The 16,737-nt window shown below is 42.5% G+C and overlaps 2 protein-coding genes across 3 annotated transcripts; both read right to left on the reverse strand.

The window, feature by feature from the left end:
- Positions 1-384: 384 nt before the first annotated feature.
- On the reverse strand, positions 385-8,012 carry eno3 (enolase 3, (beta, muscle)). 2 transcript variants are annotated; one of them, XM_026160868.2, is made up of 14 exons: positions 7,870-8,012; positions 5,135-5,224; positions 4,959-5,054; positions 4,817-4,875; positions 4,645-4,714; positions 3,666-3,799; positions 3,265-3,381; positions 3,080-3,185; positions 2,648-2,845; positions 1,880-1,956; positions 1,525-1,649; positions 1,340-1,448; positions 727-785; positions 385-639 (listed from the first exon to the last, which is right to left on the reverse strand). In XM_026160868.2, the coding sequence occupies exons 2-14, from the start codon at positions 5,217-5,219 to the stop codon at positions 570-572; spliced, it is 1,305 nt and encodes a 434-aa protein (XP_026016653.2). In that variant the 5' UTR covers positions 5,220-5,224; positions 7,870-8,012; the 3' UTR covers positions 385-569. The 2 variants fall into 2 exon arrangements, with proteins under 2 accessions (XP_026016653.2, XP_080155446.1); XM_080299320.1 differs by lacking the exon at positions 7,870-8,012 and adding an exon at positions 5,385-5,529.
- Positions 8,013-12,097: 4,085 nt separating this feature from the next.
- On the reverse strand, positions 12,098-16,429 carry pfn1 (profilin 1). The gene is made up of 4 exons (XM_026160895.2): positions 16,248-16,429; positions 15,981-16,119; positions 12,637-12,829; positions 12,098-12,540 (listed from the first exon to the last, which is right to left on the reverse strand). Exons 2-4 carry the CDS (start codon positions 16,116-16,118, stop codon positions 12,443-12,445), a joined length of 429 nt encoding a protein of 142 aa, XP_026016680.1. The 5' UTR covers position 16,119; positions 16,248-16,429; the 3' UTR covers positions 12,098-12,442.
- Between the last annotated feature and the right edge of the window lie 308 nt (positions 16,430-16,737).

Raw genomic sequence — 16,737 nt, forward strand, 5'->3', positions numbered from 1 at the left:
GAAATGTCAATGGGAGGGAGAAAACTAAAGAACCCAGCCAACAAGGGGACATGAACCCAGAACCTTTGTCCAACCAAAAGTTTATTTTGTTTGTTGGTGTTTGGCTTGATAACTTCCATTTGATTTGTAGGAGTTACAGAAACACATTTGAAGCACACCTGAGGATTTTGAGGTGGAAAGCTGAAGGAAAACTTCAGAATATCAGTCTTTCCTATTAGGAAGCGATTAGTTGTTCACATCAAGCAGAAGCTTGTTCTGAATGAGTTTTGTTCACCATTGCTGGTGAGGATCTGTACATGCATGATGCATTGAAGAGCTCAGCTCTTTAAGGAGTTTGAATGTAAAAAGACTATAAGCAGCCTAAATGAATTAAACTCGGAGATGTTTCCTTTTCACTCTTTAATGTTTGTCTTTTGTATAGAAAACATCATTAATGGAATTACATCTAGAGAGACAGTCAAGCCCACTATGACCTCTAACCCCTCACCCCCAGTGGAAAGGGGCAAGAGCCTTCTGGGGTCATCAGGTGTCAGTCAGTTGCCACAGCGACAGGAAGGCAGCATGGTGCTTTAGTTGATCTTTGGGTGGCGGAAGTCTTTGCCAGCGAACTTGGCCTTGTCTCCAAGCTCCTCCTCAATCCTGCAAGTCAGAGGTCATGATTAGCTGTGCTTTGTTTTTCTTAAACGTCTACTAGCCTGAGAATGACAAAAATCCTAAAGTTCTTACCTCATCAGCTGGTTGTATTTGGCCAGACGTTCTGACCTGCAGGGGGCACCGGTTTTAATCTGAAAGAAACAGTAGAATGAGATCAGCACTGGAGTTGTAGTGACCCAGTTTCCTACCCAGCACATTTAATCAGAAATAGGACCAGACAGTTCAATAGTGGTTTCCCTGCTTTTATGCAACCACTTATTTAAAAAAGGCACAAGTCACATTTATTCTTCTGCCTGCAACTGACCAGTGATTTTCCCACAAGACTCAAAACTTTGGGTCTTATAAGTACTGATGCACTTTAATTTTCATTTTGAGTCAGACCTCTGTAGATAATCAGTGTTCATATCAGTCCTTGATTATCAAGGCATTTTGCACACACCCAGCAGTTAAGATTCAAGTGATTTTCTTACAATTTTGCTTCAAAATGATCTTAAATCTTTCATTCAAGCTCAAATACATGAAGCAGTAGATTGACCAGCCATGTGTGAGCAGTCTGGCTTTTTCAAATGACTTTAAGGGGAATAGTTTATAATCTCAGCATTTTTTGTTTTTAATGAACAAAAACTTCAATTATTCTTTGTGAACACATTAATCTCACTGAGACTGTCTGATGAAGTTTAAATACCTGTCCAGTGCAAAGTCCAACCACCAGGTCAGCGATGAAGGTGTCTTCAGTCTCTCCGGAGCGATGGCTAACCATCACACCCCAGCCGCTGCTCTGAGCCAGCTTACATCTGACAGGCAGATACATTTAATTAACTTTACGCAGAAAATGTTAATGTGGACTAAAACGACTGATTGGTGTCTTACGCCTGGATGGACTCTGTGACAGAGCCAATCTGGTTGACTTTCAGCAGCAGACAGTTGCAGGCCTTCTTGTCCACTGCCTGCTGGATCCTCTTTGGGTTGGTGACAGTCAAGTCGTCGCCTACGATCTGATTAGAGCAGAAAAACCGACGTGTTACTATAGTAACACTATATTCCCGTTACTGAAGGTTTTCCTTGAGTTCTTCCAGGAAGAACCAGCTTGTATACTTGAGATTCCACAAGGCTAACAAACGTCTAGGGATGCCAATGATTGTGGCAAAGAGGAAAAAAAAAAAAAAGAAGAAATCGAATGACAGTGAGGTTGTGTCACATGTCTGCATGCCTGTGTGCACCTCACCTGGATGTCTACAGAAGAAGTGAATTTAGCCCACTGCTCCCAGTCATCCTGGTCAAATGGGTCCTCAATGGACTGGACTGGAGAAAGAGAGACACTGAGGAGAAAGTTTCCACAGTAGAAATGCCACAGACACCCAACAGGCTCAATGATGCTACGGTGCTTAACAGTTACATGAATTCAATTGGAAATGTGCACACTGCACAAATCTTTGTGGTTCTCCAAATTATCAGTTGAACATCACACATTTTTAAATGGAAAAAAGAAATTTAGAACCTCTAGAGAGATTTTAGAGCATTTTTCCTGCAATGAACAAGAAGGCAGCCTGACCACTTCCTGAACTCAAAAGGCTTATTTCACTCCCTCAAGAGCTCAAGTGAACTAAACCAAGTAAACATTTTGAATACTTCTGATCCAAGTATTCAAAAAGGAATTTGAGTTTCATACTTGGCAGCCTTGTTTGAAATTTAAATGCTTTATGAGACCAATATATTCCCTTCCAAAGACATTTGGTTAAACCACAGACTCAAAGCTACAGAATTAGTTTTGTTTCCTAGGTTTGTGAAAGACATTTGAAGACCATAAATCAAAGTCAAATCTCAAGCTCAATTTGACACATCAGTGCAACATTGGTTTAGTTGTCCAAATTCACTGCAGTTTCTCAAAGGTCATGGCTAAACACATCTTGTCTACATTCAGGATGCGAACAGATCATCACTGTATGTTCTGAAGTCATTCAGTGGTCATAGCAGCAGCTCTAGTCAATCTTACCAGGGTAGTTCTTGATAAAGCTGCGGTAGAGGTCACCCAGCTTTTCACCAGAAATGTGTCTAGAGGGGTCATCGGGGGACTTGAAGTCCAGGTCGTACTTTCCATTGCGGAAGAACTCTGAGGCGGCCACGTCCATGCCAATGATGATTTTGTCAGGGTAACCGGCCTTCTCGATGGCAGTCTTCAACAGCTCCAGAGCTGTGAACACAAACTCTCATTGTTAGAAGTCATAATAACTTCAACCTTGAGTTGTGCCAAATGTGTATTATTAGTTTTCTAGTAATCAGCTCAACCACTGGTTAATTTAACTGTCTGACTAACTGAAGCAGCAGCAATACACACAAGTCTGCTTTAAATTCTATTGCATTAGCAGTCACATCAGTCCCAAGATAAACTACATAACGTCACTGCGTGGTCACGTGCAGCTCTCACCCTCATTATTCTCCAGGATGTTTGGAGCGAAGCCTCCCTCATCTCCCACGTTGGTGGCATCTTTTCCATATTTAGCTTTGATGACATTCTTCAGGTTGTGGTAGACCTGAAAACAAAGTATTTAAACAGTTAGACATCGGTTTTACCGTTCATAGCAGAAACATTGCAAGAGGGCAGGGTTTAACCTCAGCTCCAATCCTCATGGCCTCATGGAAGTTGGAGGCTCCAACTGGCAGGATCATGAACTCCTGCATGGCCAGTTTGTTTCCAGCATGGCTACCACCATTAATCACATTAAAGGCCTGCAGAAAGAGAAAGATTCTAAAAATACCATCCATATGCAAACTACCCAAACACAAGTTACAAAACACCTCTGGAGCTTAAATGAAACCACTGAATTGAAAATAAAAATCTGGTGCACAATAAAAATTGTCCAGAGGCTCACTACAAATTTCCCATAGGCTTGCACGTTAATAGCAAACTAAATAAAAAAATTAAATAAAAATATAAGTAAAGTTGAGTCAAGAAGTTTGGGTCTTTAAAGCCAGTTTTCCACTTCACTTAAGCACAAGCCCCTCCCACTCACAGGCACAGGTAGGATGACATCTTTGTGACCAGCAAGGTCAGCAATGTGGCGGTAGAGGGGAACTCCTTTCTCTGCTGCTCCAGCTTTACAGACAGCCAGCGACACACCCAGGATGGCATTGGCACCAAACTTGGCTGCAAACAAAGAATCAGACATCCTTGCTTCAAAACAATCTGCATACAGTTGCACAGTACGGCCAAACTACCAGGTAAAGAGGGTCAAGAAATCCTCCAAGTTGTTTGAACTCATCTGTGTTTCCCCAAAAGTTAAGTATAAATATTATAAATTTGAATACATTCAGTACATGAATGAAGCATGAAGAGTGTTAAACCACGACTCGAGGGATGTCAATTGACTTTCCTTTACACGATTTGAGGGTTTCTCAAATATAATTGTGGGTTGAAATATTCTTCTTGCTAGTGAAGAGCTGATTTTAACCTGCCACTAGAAAGGTTAAACAGATTGTTGAGTCCATGGACTCAGGTTGAAGTTATTACAGTCATTTATTAAAGTCCCATCCTTCAGTACACAAACTTGGCAGACACAACTTTAAGTGCAGTGGAATTTCTTAATTTCCTCATGCCCAGCAAGTTAACATGAATGGTGATCCTCAGAGTCCATACCAGGTGTTCACCTGAATCAGTTACAATGTCAGAGGATCACAAATCTTAATGAAATATTAAGAAATCTGTCAGATGGCACATTTATTTCAGGCTATATAGACGGGTGCACCAGTATACCTGTATAAATGCCAAAGAAAGCAGTGCTTCCAGCTTTGTTTTCACTCTTTTTCTACAATTCACTTCAGCAGTTCATTTCCTGTTAAATATTTTGTTTACCCAGTTCTTATAACCTAATATTGTTTGGACTGGTTTTAAAAGAATTTGCCATTTTACGTCGCCACCCTTTTATGTAAAAACATGGAAGAAACAAATCTTAAATTCAACTACTTTTATGAGGCGAGTTTCTAAGTCCTTACATTTGTTTTCAGTGCCATCCAACTCCAGCATGAACTTGTCGATCTTCTCCTGCTCGACGACGCTGAGTTTCTGTACAGATGGGATGAAGTACCATTAGCCTGCAGTGAATCCCTGCAGTAGTTAAAGTGTATTAGCATCAAGCTAACATCAGCAATCCAACTTAACGGATACCTTCTCAATCAGCTTGGGGGCAATCTCCTTGTTGACATGCTCCACAGCCTTGACGGTACCTGCAGGGAAACACAGGTGTTAGCAGCTACGCTAAAAGTAGCATTAATGCTATCCCCAGCCCCACACACTTGACTCCTCCCACCTTTGCCCAGGTAGCGGCTCTTGTCTCCGTCACGAAGCTCCAGAGCCTCATGGACTCCGGTTGAAGCGCCGCTGGGAACAGCAGCCCTGAACAGACCTGAGGTGAAGTTTGACCGTCAGGTTACTGAACTCGCTGCAAACAGGAAGTGCGTCATGGTCAAAGTGACAGCTGCTCACCTTTGGCTGTCCACAGGTCCACCTCCACTGTGGGGTTTCCCCTGGAGTCCAGAATCTCACGAGCGTGGATCTTGGTGATAGACATCCTGACTGAAGGGGGAAGAGAACCAGGTGATTAGTTCAAATACAAAGAAAATCTTTTATAGAAGTGTCATCCGCACTGAGTCAAACATTTGTTTAATCTGAAATTTGACATGTTACTAAAAAAAAAAAAAAAATCCCCGTGAAGAGGTCAGATTGAGTGAGAGACCTGCTGCAGAAATCCTGTTTAATGCCATGATGCCTCCATGATGACCTTTCTTATCAGACTCCACCCACACAACCAATCACAGCCCTGCACTCCTGACTGACAGCTACAGGGCTCAACAGAAGAATGGGAGAGACCATTCTGCAGGCACGAGGGGGGTATCATAGTCTGGCTGGGTTATTTATACCAACACCAGCCGTGTGGGAGCCTTTGACTTTTCCCCTGACCTTTCTGCAGAGGTCATGACTTCCTCCCTGCTGTTCTTGAGTTACACAGACTCTTATTAATGCTTGTGACATTTGAAGAGGCATTTGTGACTGAGCTGATATTAGCCTCCACCGTGCATGACCCACTTCACCTCACAGCTGAAGGACTGGGCTTTATCTGGTTGCTAGGTCTCATACAGCAAGCTCTTCTGATTCTGCGCACACTGAGAAAAGCTGCTGTAGTAAAAGTGTTCTGGTCCAACTGTGTGAGCAGGTTCAGAGCGTCCGTCACATCTGCTGCGTGTTATGTAAGAGTGTGTCTGGGCAGATGCCATTTGAACAGCTGAGCTCTTACAGTACACTCCAAACCCCTGATGGCTTTTACAAACACTGTACACCTGCTTAGAGTTGAACTTGGCTGCAGATGAGTGTGGGTCAGCCAGCCTCTTTCAGATCTGCTTTCAGAATGAATAAACTGACTATAACAGCGGCAGTCTGACAAAGTCTGTTAAACACGAGGCACAGCAGCTCCAACCAAATTCTGAAGTCGCTGATCCTTCGAAGAATCAAAGTGTTTTTCCTGTACACAGGTTGGGTACATCTGAGCACCTAGATGTTGTTTTGATCCTATGTCAAGTCCAAGCAGATGAGTCACTGAAGTCTTTAAACTTTTAGGGGAAATCTGTTAAAACCCCGTTTTGTTATCATGAGCTACCGTTAAACGTCTCAGGCAGATGGAACGAGGCCTGTTCATGCTGGGTGTGCTGAAAACTGAGCGAATTAAAGCTGACTGAGGACACTTAAATGCACACCAACTACTCATTTCACAGTCTTCTCACGTTTCTTTAAAAGGCATCACAATAACGCTGACCACTAAAAACAGTTTTTAGGTAGCTTTGTTCATCAGGACTTTCAGCCGTCAAACCCAAGACACTCACCTCTGCAGCTTCTGGCCTTAACAGCATACAAGAGGCTATAACTAACTCTCACAATGCAAAGCCAATCATATTATTAAGTTACTCAAGCATAAGTATGTTTATCGGTTTATGGTTAGAAATAAGATGAGAAAGGCACCTTCATTGGTTTTTACTACATGCAGGCCCAGCAAGTGGCCAACATGCTTTCTGGAGTCAGCTGTGAATACATTCAAGTCTAGTGAGTAACAGAACAGCTCACATGAGATCAAGCATGTGGCACCACGGGTCTGTGAGCTGCTCCTGCTCACTGTTGGTCAGCCGTGGAGAAGCATGAGTTTTAACATACAGACTGGGTCACCAGTATGTAATATCTCAAACATCAGACCACTGAAGGACGATGGGGAGGGGGCTTTACATCGATAATTAGCACAATAGCTTTAAGTCCATGAGCGCTCACATTAGTTATATTTACAGTGATGCATTCAGGGGGAGAGACTAGTCCACACATGGCTGCTTTGATACAGAAACATCATTTTGAAGGATTAGTGCCCCCCTTAAACCACACCCCTGTCTCCCAGACCCCTGAGGGGAGGCTACGCCTCATTTTAAGGTGCAGAGTGGCCATTTAGACACCCAGCAGGTCACGTTTAAACCACCTGTGATCATTATCTTTGAGTGAAGTCTGCTGCTAGACCATGTGGGACGAATGAAAACCTCTTTTATTGGCTGAATGAGCCTTAGCAGCCTAGCAGCGGGGCAGGTTTAGGGACACTTTGTTTCAGCCTGCTAAACAAACAAGAAATGAACCAATAACACAATAAAATGTCTCCAAGTGTAAAAGTTATCACACAGAAAGCCGAGCGTTACACTACAGATGAATCAAAGTCACTCAACAAGTAGAAAGTCAACAGAACAGAAGTCTTTTCAAAATGTAATAAAACCTTTTCCTTTAAGGTGAAAAGTCAGATTCAGGAAGTGTTGCTTGGAGTTTATATAACCTGCTTAAATGTGTGCAGATCTGAGCTCAGGAGGACTTTAAATGCTAAAGAGTCACATTTAAAGCTCCCTGTGAGCACATGGAGGGTGTCCGTCCGTCCATGGACTTTGAGCCTCTCACGTCTGTCTGTCAGCTCTGTGACCTTCAGCCCACTCAAAGTCAAACCTTTCAAACTTTGTTCCCCTTCCTGCCATAAACAGGAACTTATTTAAGTTAGCACCTCAGGAGAACTTCTGCAAACTGAGCTTTCAGAGTAAAAGTCTAAAACGCATGCCACCAAACCAGAAGCAGTCTGAGCCGGACACAAACAGGAAGTTACTTAAAAGCGCTCCAAGCAGAGCCCTCAGCTGTCTGCCGTCCCAGCTTACCTGTTCAGAGGCAGCGAGCAAGAAGAGGGGGTCGTCTGTCTGACTGTCCGACTGACGTGGAAAGTGTCTGTCTGTCCCCCAGCAGGGTTTTTATAGCCTCTCCCTGCAGCAGAAGGAGGAGGAGGAGGAGGAAGGAGGGAGTGTGTGCATGTGACAGGACGGAGGCAAACAGAAAAACCTCCCGGCTGTAGTTAATCATCAGATCCTCACTGCTGTTTGCCGTCTCCAAACATAATTATAAGAGCCTTAATCTGAGGCTGTGTAAGTTTGGACTGCAGTCCTAGCGTAACATGCTCAGATATGTAAATACTTCCTGAACACACACATTTCTAGTGCTTCCCAAAGAGTCAAAAGGAAAATCACCAGCAGCGTAACACAATCCAGGAAGTCTTTAAACTCGGGTACAATGAATGTTTCTGTCCGTCAGTTGCTCTGAAATAAGAGCTTAAAGACTTCAGGGGACATGGATGCACTGGACCAACAGTGTGATATAATCTTTATTTAACCCAAAAGTCATTAAGTGCCCGTGTTACTGCAGCCAAAACATTAAACACAGCCTGCAACACCACAAAGCAAAGGCAGGAGAGCTCAGGTAGATAACAAAATACATAATAATAATAATGAAAATGAAATGGAAAAGTCTGAAAATAATGTAAGAAATGTATAAAACCACCTCTTTAACAGTAATAATAAATAATAATCAGGACCGGCTGTGTTGCTTTAAAAGGAACTGCTCTTTGATTTTATATCTGCAGAGACGATTTGAATCCAGGAAGTGCTGCGACTCGAACACTCGAGTGCTATCATCACTGTTTAATTTAATGCTTTCAAACACAAGAATCGTTAAACAAATGTGGCTCTGTGTGCATGATCTAATCTAAAACTTTAAAATCACTGTGGCGCTCACAGAACCCCAGAGCTCCGGCTCATCTGAGGGAAAACATCACATGTTAATTTGTCAAATAAGCAGTTTGTTAAGGTTTAATATTTATTCAGAGGAAAACCTAAAGAAACGAAATCCCTGATGACAGAGAGGACGGCCTTTACTCTGAGGAAGCCGTCAGTGTGCTGAGCATGTGGAGGCTAAATAAAAAGAGGTGTTTATTTCGTCTCAGAGGGCACTCCAACTGTTTAGACCGATTACTTTTAAGTAAAAGTTACCCAGTTTAACTCTGTTTTATGTCCCTCATCTTTAAAGGGCAACGAGGTTTTTCTTATTCTGACTTTCATTAAAAAATACACATAATAAAAAAAAACCTGAAACCTCTTAAATTCCCATTTGATTTCTGCTTTTTTTATGTGTCTTTTTTGTGTGTACCTGATTTAATTGTGCTTAAATGCAAAGATGTTAAAGGTGTTTACACCTCAGTGGTTTCCTGGTTTAGTGTTTCAGTCCCATCTGTGATTAGAAAACGTGTCTCTTTGGTTGACAGCAGCGGAAACCTGCAGTCGTTTCAGGTACACAAGCTCAGACTGGTGAGGTTTAACGACTGTATCTGCATATTTAAATTGCATTAAAGCTTAAAGTTTGCATTTTTACAGGCGTGGCCTCTTTGACTCACAAGTGCATGGCGACACGGGCAGCTGCAGCAGCTGATCACTGAACACAGGTACGAGTTCAGAAAGGTTTCAAAATACAGCCCAACTGTTGAAATCCAGCAGACTGATTAAATGAAACGATTTCGTTCATCATTTGTGCGAACTGGTGTGACATGAACTTTCACAGAGGACTTTCCTCTTAAACAAAAGCCACAAAGGAAACAAAAGTTTACATTTCTACCATAATCCAGTGAAAAAAGGCACAAATTAGTTCAAAACATCACAAGAATGAAGGGGAAAAAGTCTTTTTGTGGGGCCCAGTTTTACTCTCAGTGTGCTGAATGACTGTTATGCTGTGGGGTGAACAAGAGTGATGGTCCCTAACGCTCACAGAGAAGGTTAAAGTTCATCTAAAGGGGAAATGTGAGACCAGCTCAGCAGTCACTGCAAAGGGCAGTAACCCCAGCACACACACACACACACCTTACCCTTTACGCTCACCTTTAACTGTACTTCACACACACCGAGTGGCTACACGGCGGCCTGTCCAGCGTCCCCGGTGCCTTTACTAAATATAACTGCACTTTACTGGAGTGGTGGGGGAGGGGCACACTCTGTATATGACACATAGTGTAAGTTCTCCTGCAGCATTTGATCGTACTGTCTGTGTCAGTAAAGTGGAAGTTTGTCGCTTAACTTCACCGTGACGTGTAACTGTAGTTCTGCAGCAGTACGAGGGGGCTGCAGTACTATAGCAACAAAATCACATGTTGCACTAGAAGTTCACAATTTTATATTTCAATAACACCACTTTTAGTTGTACTACTCTTAGCAGTAATAATTTATGTTGCCTTTTAACCACATACACAGATGTTTGTTTTTATACACCTGTGGGGACTCGTGTTTACAAAGGTCTCCAACTAAAAGGTGAACAGCAGAGTGTTTGTAAGGGTTTTTGGCTGGTGCCATGTTGATCTTTTTAGAGTCAGGCGTGGCCATGTTTGGATGAGAGTTTGGAGTGCTAAGTTATGACCTTATGCCATCTTGCAGGGTTATAAAGTCGCGTCCATGGACTGAATGAGTGCACCACACGGGCACAGAGATCAGCCTTTTTGGGCATCTTGTACAAACATGTTTACTTCAGTTCTACGTTTGGACATTTTAACTTGGGAGATCATGGGGACTGAATTACTGTTGGAGGCCCGAGTGGACATTACAGGAACTGCAGTTTTTAGCATTTCAGCTCTTGTCTACAGGTCAGAGGTCAGCCGATCGGTCCCTATAAAGCACATTCAGTACTAGTGTGTTTGGTCTGTGTTTTCAAACATTTTATAAGCTAAGGTATGTTTTCCCGTTTCTTCAATTAGATGATATTCTCAGCTGCCTTAAAATAACAATGTATTTGAAAGAGTGCATCATACAAAGCTCTAAAGTTAGCCACACCTCTTCACTGAGGTAAGACTTTTATTCCTCTTCTGCTTAGTTTTCCTCTACATTACTTTTAAGCTGTCTGTGCTGATATGCTAACAAGGTTTCTGGGAGAACTATAAGGATCTTTATGCATATGGGATCATATTTAAAGGGTGAGTTCAAGAAGAAAAAGTCATTTGTGGGCGGCTATGCTTGGTATATTTTTACTATGTTACTTTTAAATCAAAATAAGAGCACATTTTTACATTATAGGGATATTTCAGAGAGTCCTCATGCCTTTGAAAGACTAAAGAGCCATGATAACCCTCTAGGTTAACATGTGCCCACACATGTGTAGGATGACACATGTCTGGGCTTGTACAGTTTTCATTGTGAGAGCCATTTTTAGCTTGACTCCAAAATAATGCGAATGTTTCTACATTATGAGAATCTTTTTCAGTCATTGTCATGTTCACACCCACAGTTAACCCAACACACGTGTTTTTGGACTGTGGGTGAAGCTGTAGTTCCCCTAGAGAACCCAAACAAGCACAGGGAAAACAAACAAATTCAGTCTGGCCTGGTTTTGAGGTGGAGGGCATTTTTTCATCCTTTTTTATAAAGCCAAAAAAGCCTTTTCTGCTTCATAGTAGAGTGTGAAGGGAAGGGAGGTGTGAGGGCTCATATCTGGTTTTGGAGTCAATTAGTTTTGGACTTGACAAGCCAGTATATTAATGTGTACAAAAAGCAATTTGGATGTGTGCACACATACCTGTGCAGGTTTTAAACCAGAATAATGAAGACATTCAGCATGTGATGATATTTATGTATGAAGAGGAAGTTTTGTATTTTATGGAAAAGTTGGCCTTTTCTCCTTCAGAGCACTCTTTGAACACACAAACATGGCTTTGAGGTTCAGGTTTAGATCAGGAGACTTGATAAGGCAGTGAGTCAATATGGGCCCAACTTATACAGAAAGACAAAAGTGCGTGTATTGTTTAAACACTATATAAGCTCTAACAAGGAGTTGTACGTAATACTAATACTACAACTTGTTGTGGCATATTTAATCAAATATTAGGTGTGATGCGCGTATATGAGTGCACTAGACTGTCTTATTTTTTAGCTGTGTGTCGCACAGTAAATCAGCCCCTGAAGAAGAGGTGTTTGTAGAAAACATTTGAAGCACACACACACACACACACACACACACACACACACACACACACACACACACACACACACACACACACACACATATAAAGACACCCTCACAATGTAAGTATAACCATGTTTGTTTTTATTTCATTCAAGTGTGCAATCAGTTTTCACAGAGCTCTGATTGGACGCTGGTCAATCGCCACTGTAGAAAAATAATGGTAACACTATGTTCCTGCGTTAAACATGAGGTGTACTCTCAGGTTAAAAGCTACCACACGGTAACTTAGACCAGAGAAAACACTGATTCATCTCTACAGCAGGAAACACACCTGAAGATTGAAAATGACTTAAAAAAAAAAAAAAAAAACTAAAGAAGCTCAGATGTAGAAACACAGGGAGGAGGGTAGGGGAAGGGAGGCGGGAGGTGGCATCCATCTCATGTGGTGAAGGTGACTGTCTTGTCCTAATAACCAGCCTTCCTCAGGTACTCAACGATTTTGAACACCTTGCTGGATAGCTGACCACCAGAGGCGTCTTTCGTGCCCTTGGCTATGACTATCGCTGTAGAGACAGACAGAAAGCAGGAGCGTGTCAGCCTCAGAGATTTGGAGTGAATTCAAAGGATAAAAATGTGCTGAGTCAACGGGAACATCTTACCTGTTTTTGCCTTTCCGACACATACGCTGAATGTGTTTCCTTCGGCGTCTGCTGAGGTCTTCAGGTCCAGCGCAAAGACTGGGTCAACGTCCATCTGGTCTCGGATCAGCCGGCACCTTACTCCACCGATGTGAACGCCATTCTGAGCGAAGCTCGACCGGTCGTTAGCACCCAGCTTCTTGATCTCATCGACCTAAAAAAGGGAAACAGAGCGAGAGATAGAGATTACCATACCATCTTCATCCGCTTTATCTGAGGCTGGGTCGCGGGGGCAGCAGCCTAAGCAAAGAGGCCCAGACCTCCCTCTCCCCAGCCACCTCCTCCAGCTTATCCGGTGGAACACCAAGGCGTTCCCAGGCCAGCCGAGAGATATAATCTCTCCAGCGTGTCCTGGGTCTGCCCCGGGGCCTCCTCCCGGTGGGACGTGCCTGGAACACCTCACCCAGGAGGTGCCCAGGGGGCATCCTTGTCAGATGCCCGAACCACCTCAGCTGGCTGTCGATGTGGAGCAGCAGCTGCTCTACTCTGAGCCCCTCCCGGATGGCCGAACTTCTCACCCTATCTCTAAGGGAGAGGCCAGATAGAGATTAGTGGATCTATTTAACTGAGTCCTCCAAATTCCCAGCCACCTTGAAGTACCCACCATGACCAGCATGGGCTCTTCTCCTTTTACAGCCTGAGTTTATTTAAATCTCACAATAAAAAAGCAGCCGCTGTGTGCGGAGGATCATAAACAAGCGTCGGAATAGGAAGCTAAAGTCATTGAAACATGATTTAATGTGGTGTGACCATTGTGAGCATGCAGAGTAGGAAGTGAGAGAGAGAAAAACGACATTCTTGCTCATTGGTTTGTGTGTTTCCAGCTGGAATCGGAACAAATAATAACTTTGTTGCGCCGCCTGTTGATACTGGTTTTACTGGTTTGTCTGAGCTTTGTTAGTGTGTCACATTGACACAGCTGACGCACTGGCCTAGTTCAGACACCATCCACTAATCAGAGTGTTTTTACCAGCTCTGAGGTCACAGAAATGTTTTCATTTAATGCATTTATCACAAATAAAGTCATTTTTTCATGATTATGCATCTGTGATATAACCTGTATTCACATTATTTTCTTTTAACTAGAAAATTAAAAATGATCTAATCTGGTTTTAGGACTGCATCACATTTATAGCTTCAGGTATTGATTTATCTATTAAATAATCCTGTGTTTCAGTTACCTATTAACTGCATCATTAATACTGCTAATTAGATTATTTTAAATCAGAAAAATAAAAAAATACAGTATAATCAATAATTCTAATAAAAAGAAAAGCTTTACTTTACGTTTTTATATTAAAAATAAAAGATTATTATCATAGTATATAATAATATACACTGTTATGGGACTGCATTGGATTTCTGGGGATTTCAGTCTGGTTTTATTATTGAAATGAAATTATTAATCAAATGTATTTGTTGAAAGTTGAGATGCGGTTGAAGAAGTTGAAGTGTTGACTTGCAGAAATAAAACATGATTGCTGCTGTCAAAGAAACTGTCGCTGCACTTTGCTCTGAAGCAGCAGAGCTGAATCACATGAACTGTGATGACAGCTAGTTTCACATCTGTCATGTACGTGGACAGATTTGACCTTTTGAAGTGTTTCTTCTCAGAAGGAAAAGTTTTCACTGCACTTCATTTCTCAGAAAACATGTTTTATGAGTGAGGCTCAGAGAGGAAGGAGGCCTCGAGTGCCTTCAAACTCACCAGGAAGTACATGCATTGTAGCTTTAAACGCAGTCTGCGTTAGATCTCCATTTACACATATGAACCTGACATGCTTAGATTTAGCATGACTTCCTCTTTCTGAGGCCTTCTTTAATTAACAAACCTGCACAGCGTCTGATTCAAAGCTGATCACCGCCAACTGTTTTTGATTTAAACTCAGATGTGCTCGGGCTTCAGCCTCACGTGTAACTGAATTCACACTTCCTGCTTTCTGTCAGCTTTGCTCCGCAGGTTTCTGAGCTCACACGTGAGATTTAACCATCGCTCTGTTTTTGTGGAGACTTTTCTGAGAAGTGAAGGGAGCTGCAGGAAGATCGAGGAGGAAAGAATGTGAGGACGACAAGTCAAGACATGAACACACACACACCAAAATGCACACGCTGCTGCCTGCACAGGCAAAACCACTTCCCAAAAAACATCAGCCAATCAGAGAGGAGCCCACTAGTGAGTGTAACAAACCCACGCAAATGCACACAGAGTGTTTTTAAAAGCAGGAACGAACTTCTTTAATTTTATAATTTAAAGTTTACAAACTGTAAAAAAGACAAATCCTGCAGACGTGTGTGTCCATGTGTGTGTGTTTGAGACATTGTGCAACACTCCACTCCGTACCTCAGTGTGTGTGTGTGTGTGTGTGTGTGTGTGTGTCTCAGAAACAAGAAGTGATCGTCTCGTCTTCCTGTATTCGCTGTTTTTCGGCATTGTCTCCTTATAAGGTAGTTAAAGCAAACGCACAGCACAAACACCCGGAAACTACCGGAAGCTCACAACCGTTACGCAGCCTGCTCTGAGACATTAGCATTCATCTTTTTCCATTTCCATTTTCCAAAATGTGTAGAAAAACGAGCACCTCAGGTGAAACGTTTTTTGTCACACTGAAAGATTATTTTATGGAAATTAAATAAAACCTAAAAACCTTTAATAGCACGTGTTTTATTTCCAGTTATAATTACCACCATTTCCAGAAAACTACATGTACTGTAGCATGTTTGTGCTTTCTGGCAAAAGTTAAAACGAGGGAGTTTAAACACATCTCCTGAACTCCTGAAAAGTTGTTTCTACACCTGAACTAAGATCAAAACTAAAAAAAAAAACATAAAAAAACATTTCTCTTTGTACTTTTAAAAATTAAAAGCTAAGGGAAGAAGCCAATGAGCTGAGAATTGTCATCTTGTTGCTCAGTGACTTTCCCCTTTGAAGCCAAGCTTTAAATTTCTGACTTTTTTTTAAAAAAACCTGTATGGCACACGTGTTTTCCTGCAGCACCTGAACACAGCACTGAGAGCGGGAAGTGAGCTAGACAGGCAACAAACTGAACACACCCAAAGCTCAAGAAGAAGACACGGACATGCAAAATAAGAAGCTGTTTCCAAGAAATTTTCTCATAGCAACAGAAAATGAGCCAAAGGAGTGGCAGTTTGTGCAGGTTGATGTCGCCAGTCTGAGCAAGTTTTTAAGTGTGAGGTTGTTTGAAAACTCTTGGCAGAAGCTTTAAAGGAGGAAGTGGACATTTTTTTTTACATATATTTAGCAGTTTGTAGAGGCAGGAAGAGGAACAGTGTGTGTTTGTGTGTACCGTGACTTGGATGCCGGGTGAGCTGGCCCAAACGCTCTCCTGCCCAGCTGTGATTCCACAGATGGCTGCCTCTGACACCGGGCACGTCCCGCTCTGGTCGGGCGTCTTCAAGTTATCAATATAACCTTGCCACGACATCCTGATCAATAACACACACACTGATCAATAACCTCGATTCACAAGCACCAAATCAATATTACCTTTAGCTATGTGTGAAAGAGAGAGAGAGAGAGAGAGAGAGAGAGGTGGGACAGCTCGCTAGCTTACCTGTGCAGGTAGAGTCTTGGGTGTGAGGAAGAGGGGAGAGAGCAGTCGAATGCAGAAAGAAGGAAGAAGAGTTGTCTTTTATACACCCAACCACTCCCAGCCTGCTGGCAGCTTCCTCTCTCACTGTCACTGTTGAGTGAGAGAGTCGCCCGACCCCTCCCCCTCTCTGTCACTCTCTCTCACTCACCTGGGAAGTAAAAAAAAAACAAGGAAGTGATTTGATCAGCACACAAACATCCACTCATTTAAACCTCTAAAACATCAGTCCTGTAACCCGCTGAGCTGTAATCGGTCAGTCGGCGTCTCTGTGGAGAGACCTGCATTATTAAATTGAACTGTTAACCAAGCATTAACCTCCAGTGCTGAAAAAGGCACGTGCAGTTCCTCTAACATCCACTTGAAGCAGTGAGTCAGTCAGCATAGACTCACGTTATACTGTCCAACTTTACTGCAGATATAAACCCATTTACAGCCTGATTTGATGTAGTTT

Source organism: Astatotilapia calliptera, chromosome 3, assembly GCF_964374335.1.
Source record: "Astatotilapia calliptera chromosome 3, fAstCal68.1, whole genome shotgun sequence".
NCBI classification, from domain to species: domain Eukaryota; kingdom Metazoa; phylum Chordata; class Actinopteri; order Cichliformes; family Cichlidae; genus Astatotilapia; species Astatotilapia calliptera.

Bases quoted from the DNA above. Each gene is read 5' to 3' on its own strand.
- pfn1 (XM_026160895.2), bottom strand. From the start codon at position 16,118: ATGTCGTGGCAAGGTTATATTGATAACTTGAAGACGCCCGACCAGAGC. The intron at 12,830-15,980 runs GTACACACAAAC...TCCCTTTTTTAG, and splicing joins CACCCGGCATCCAAGTCACG to GTCGATGAGATCAAGAAGCT. The intron at 12,541-12,636 runs GTAAGATGTTCC...CTGTCTCTACAG, and splicing joins TGTCGGAAAGGCAAAAACAG to CGATAGTCATAGCCAAGGGC.
- eno3 (XM_080299320.1), bottom strand. From the start codon at position 5,412: ATGGCATTAAACAGGATTTCTGCAGCAG. The intron at 1,650-1,879 runs GTGAGGTGCACA...TGCTCTAATCAG, and splicing joins CTTCTTCTGTAGACATCCAG to ATCGTAGGCGACGACTTGAC. The intron at 1,449-1,524 runs GTAAGACACCAA...TCTGCCTGTCAG, and splicing joins GTCACAGAGTCCATCCAGGC to ATGTAAGCTGGCTCAGAGCA.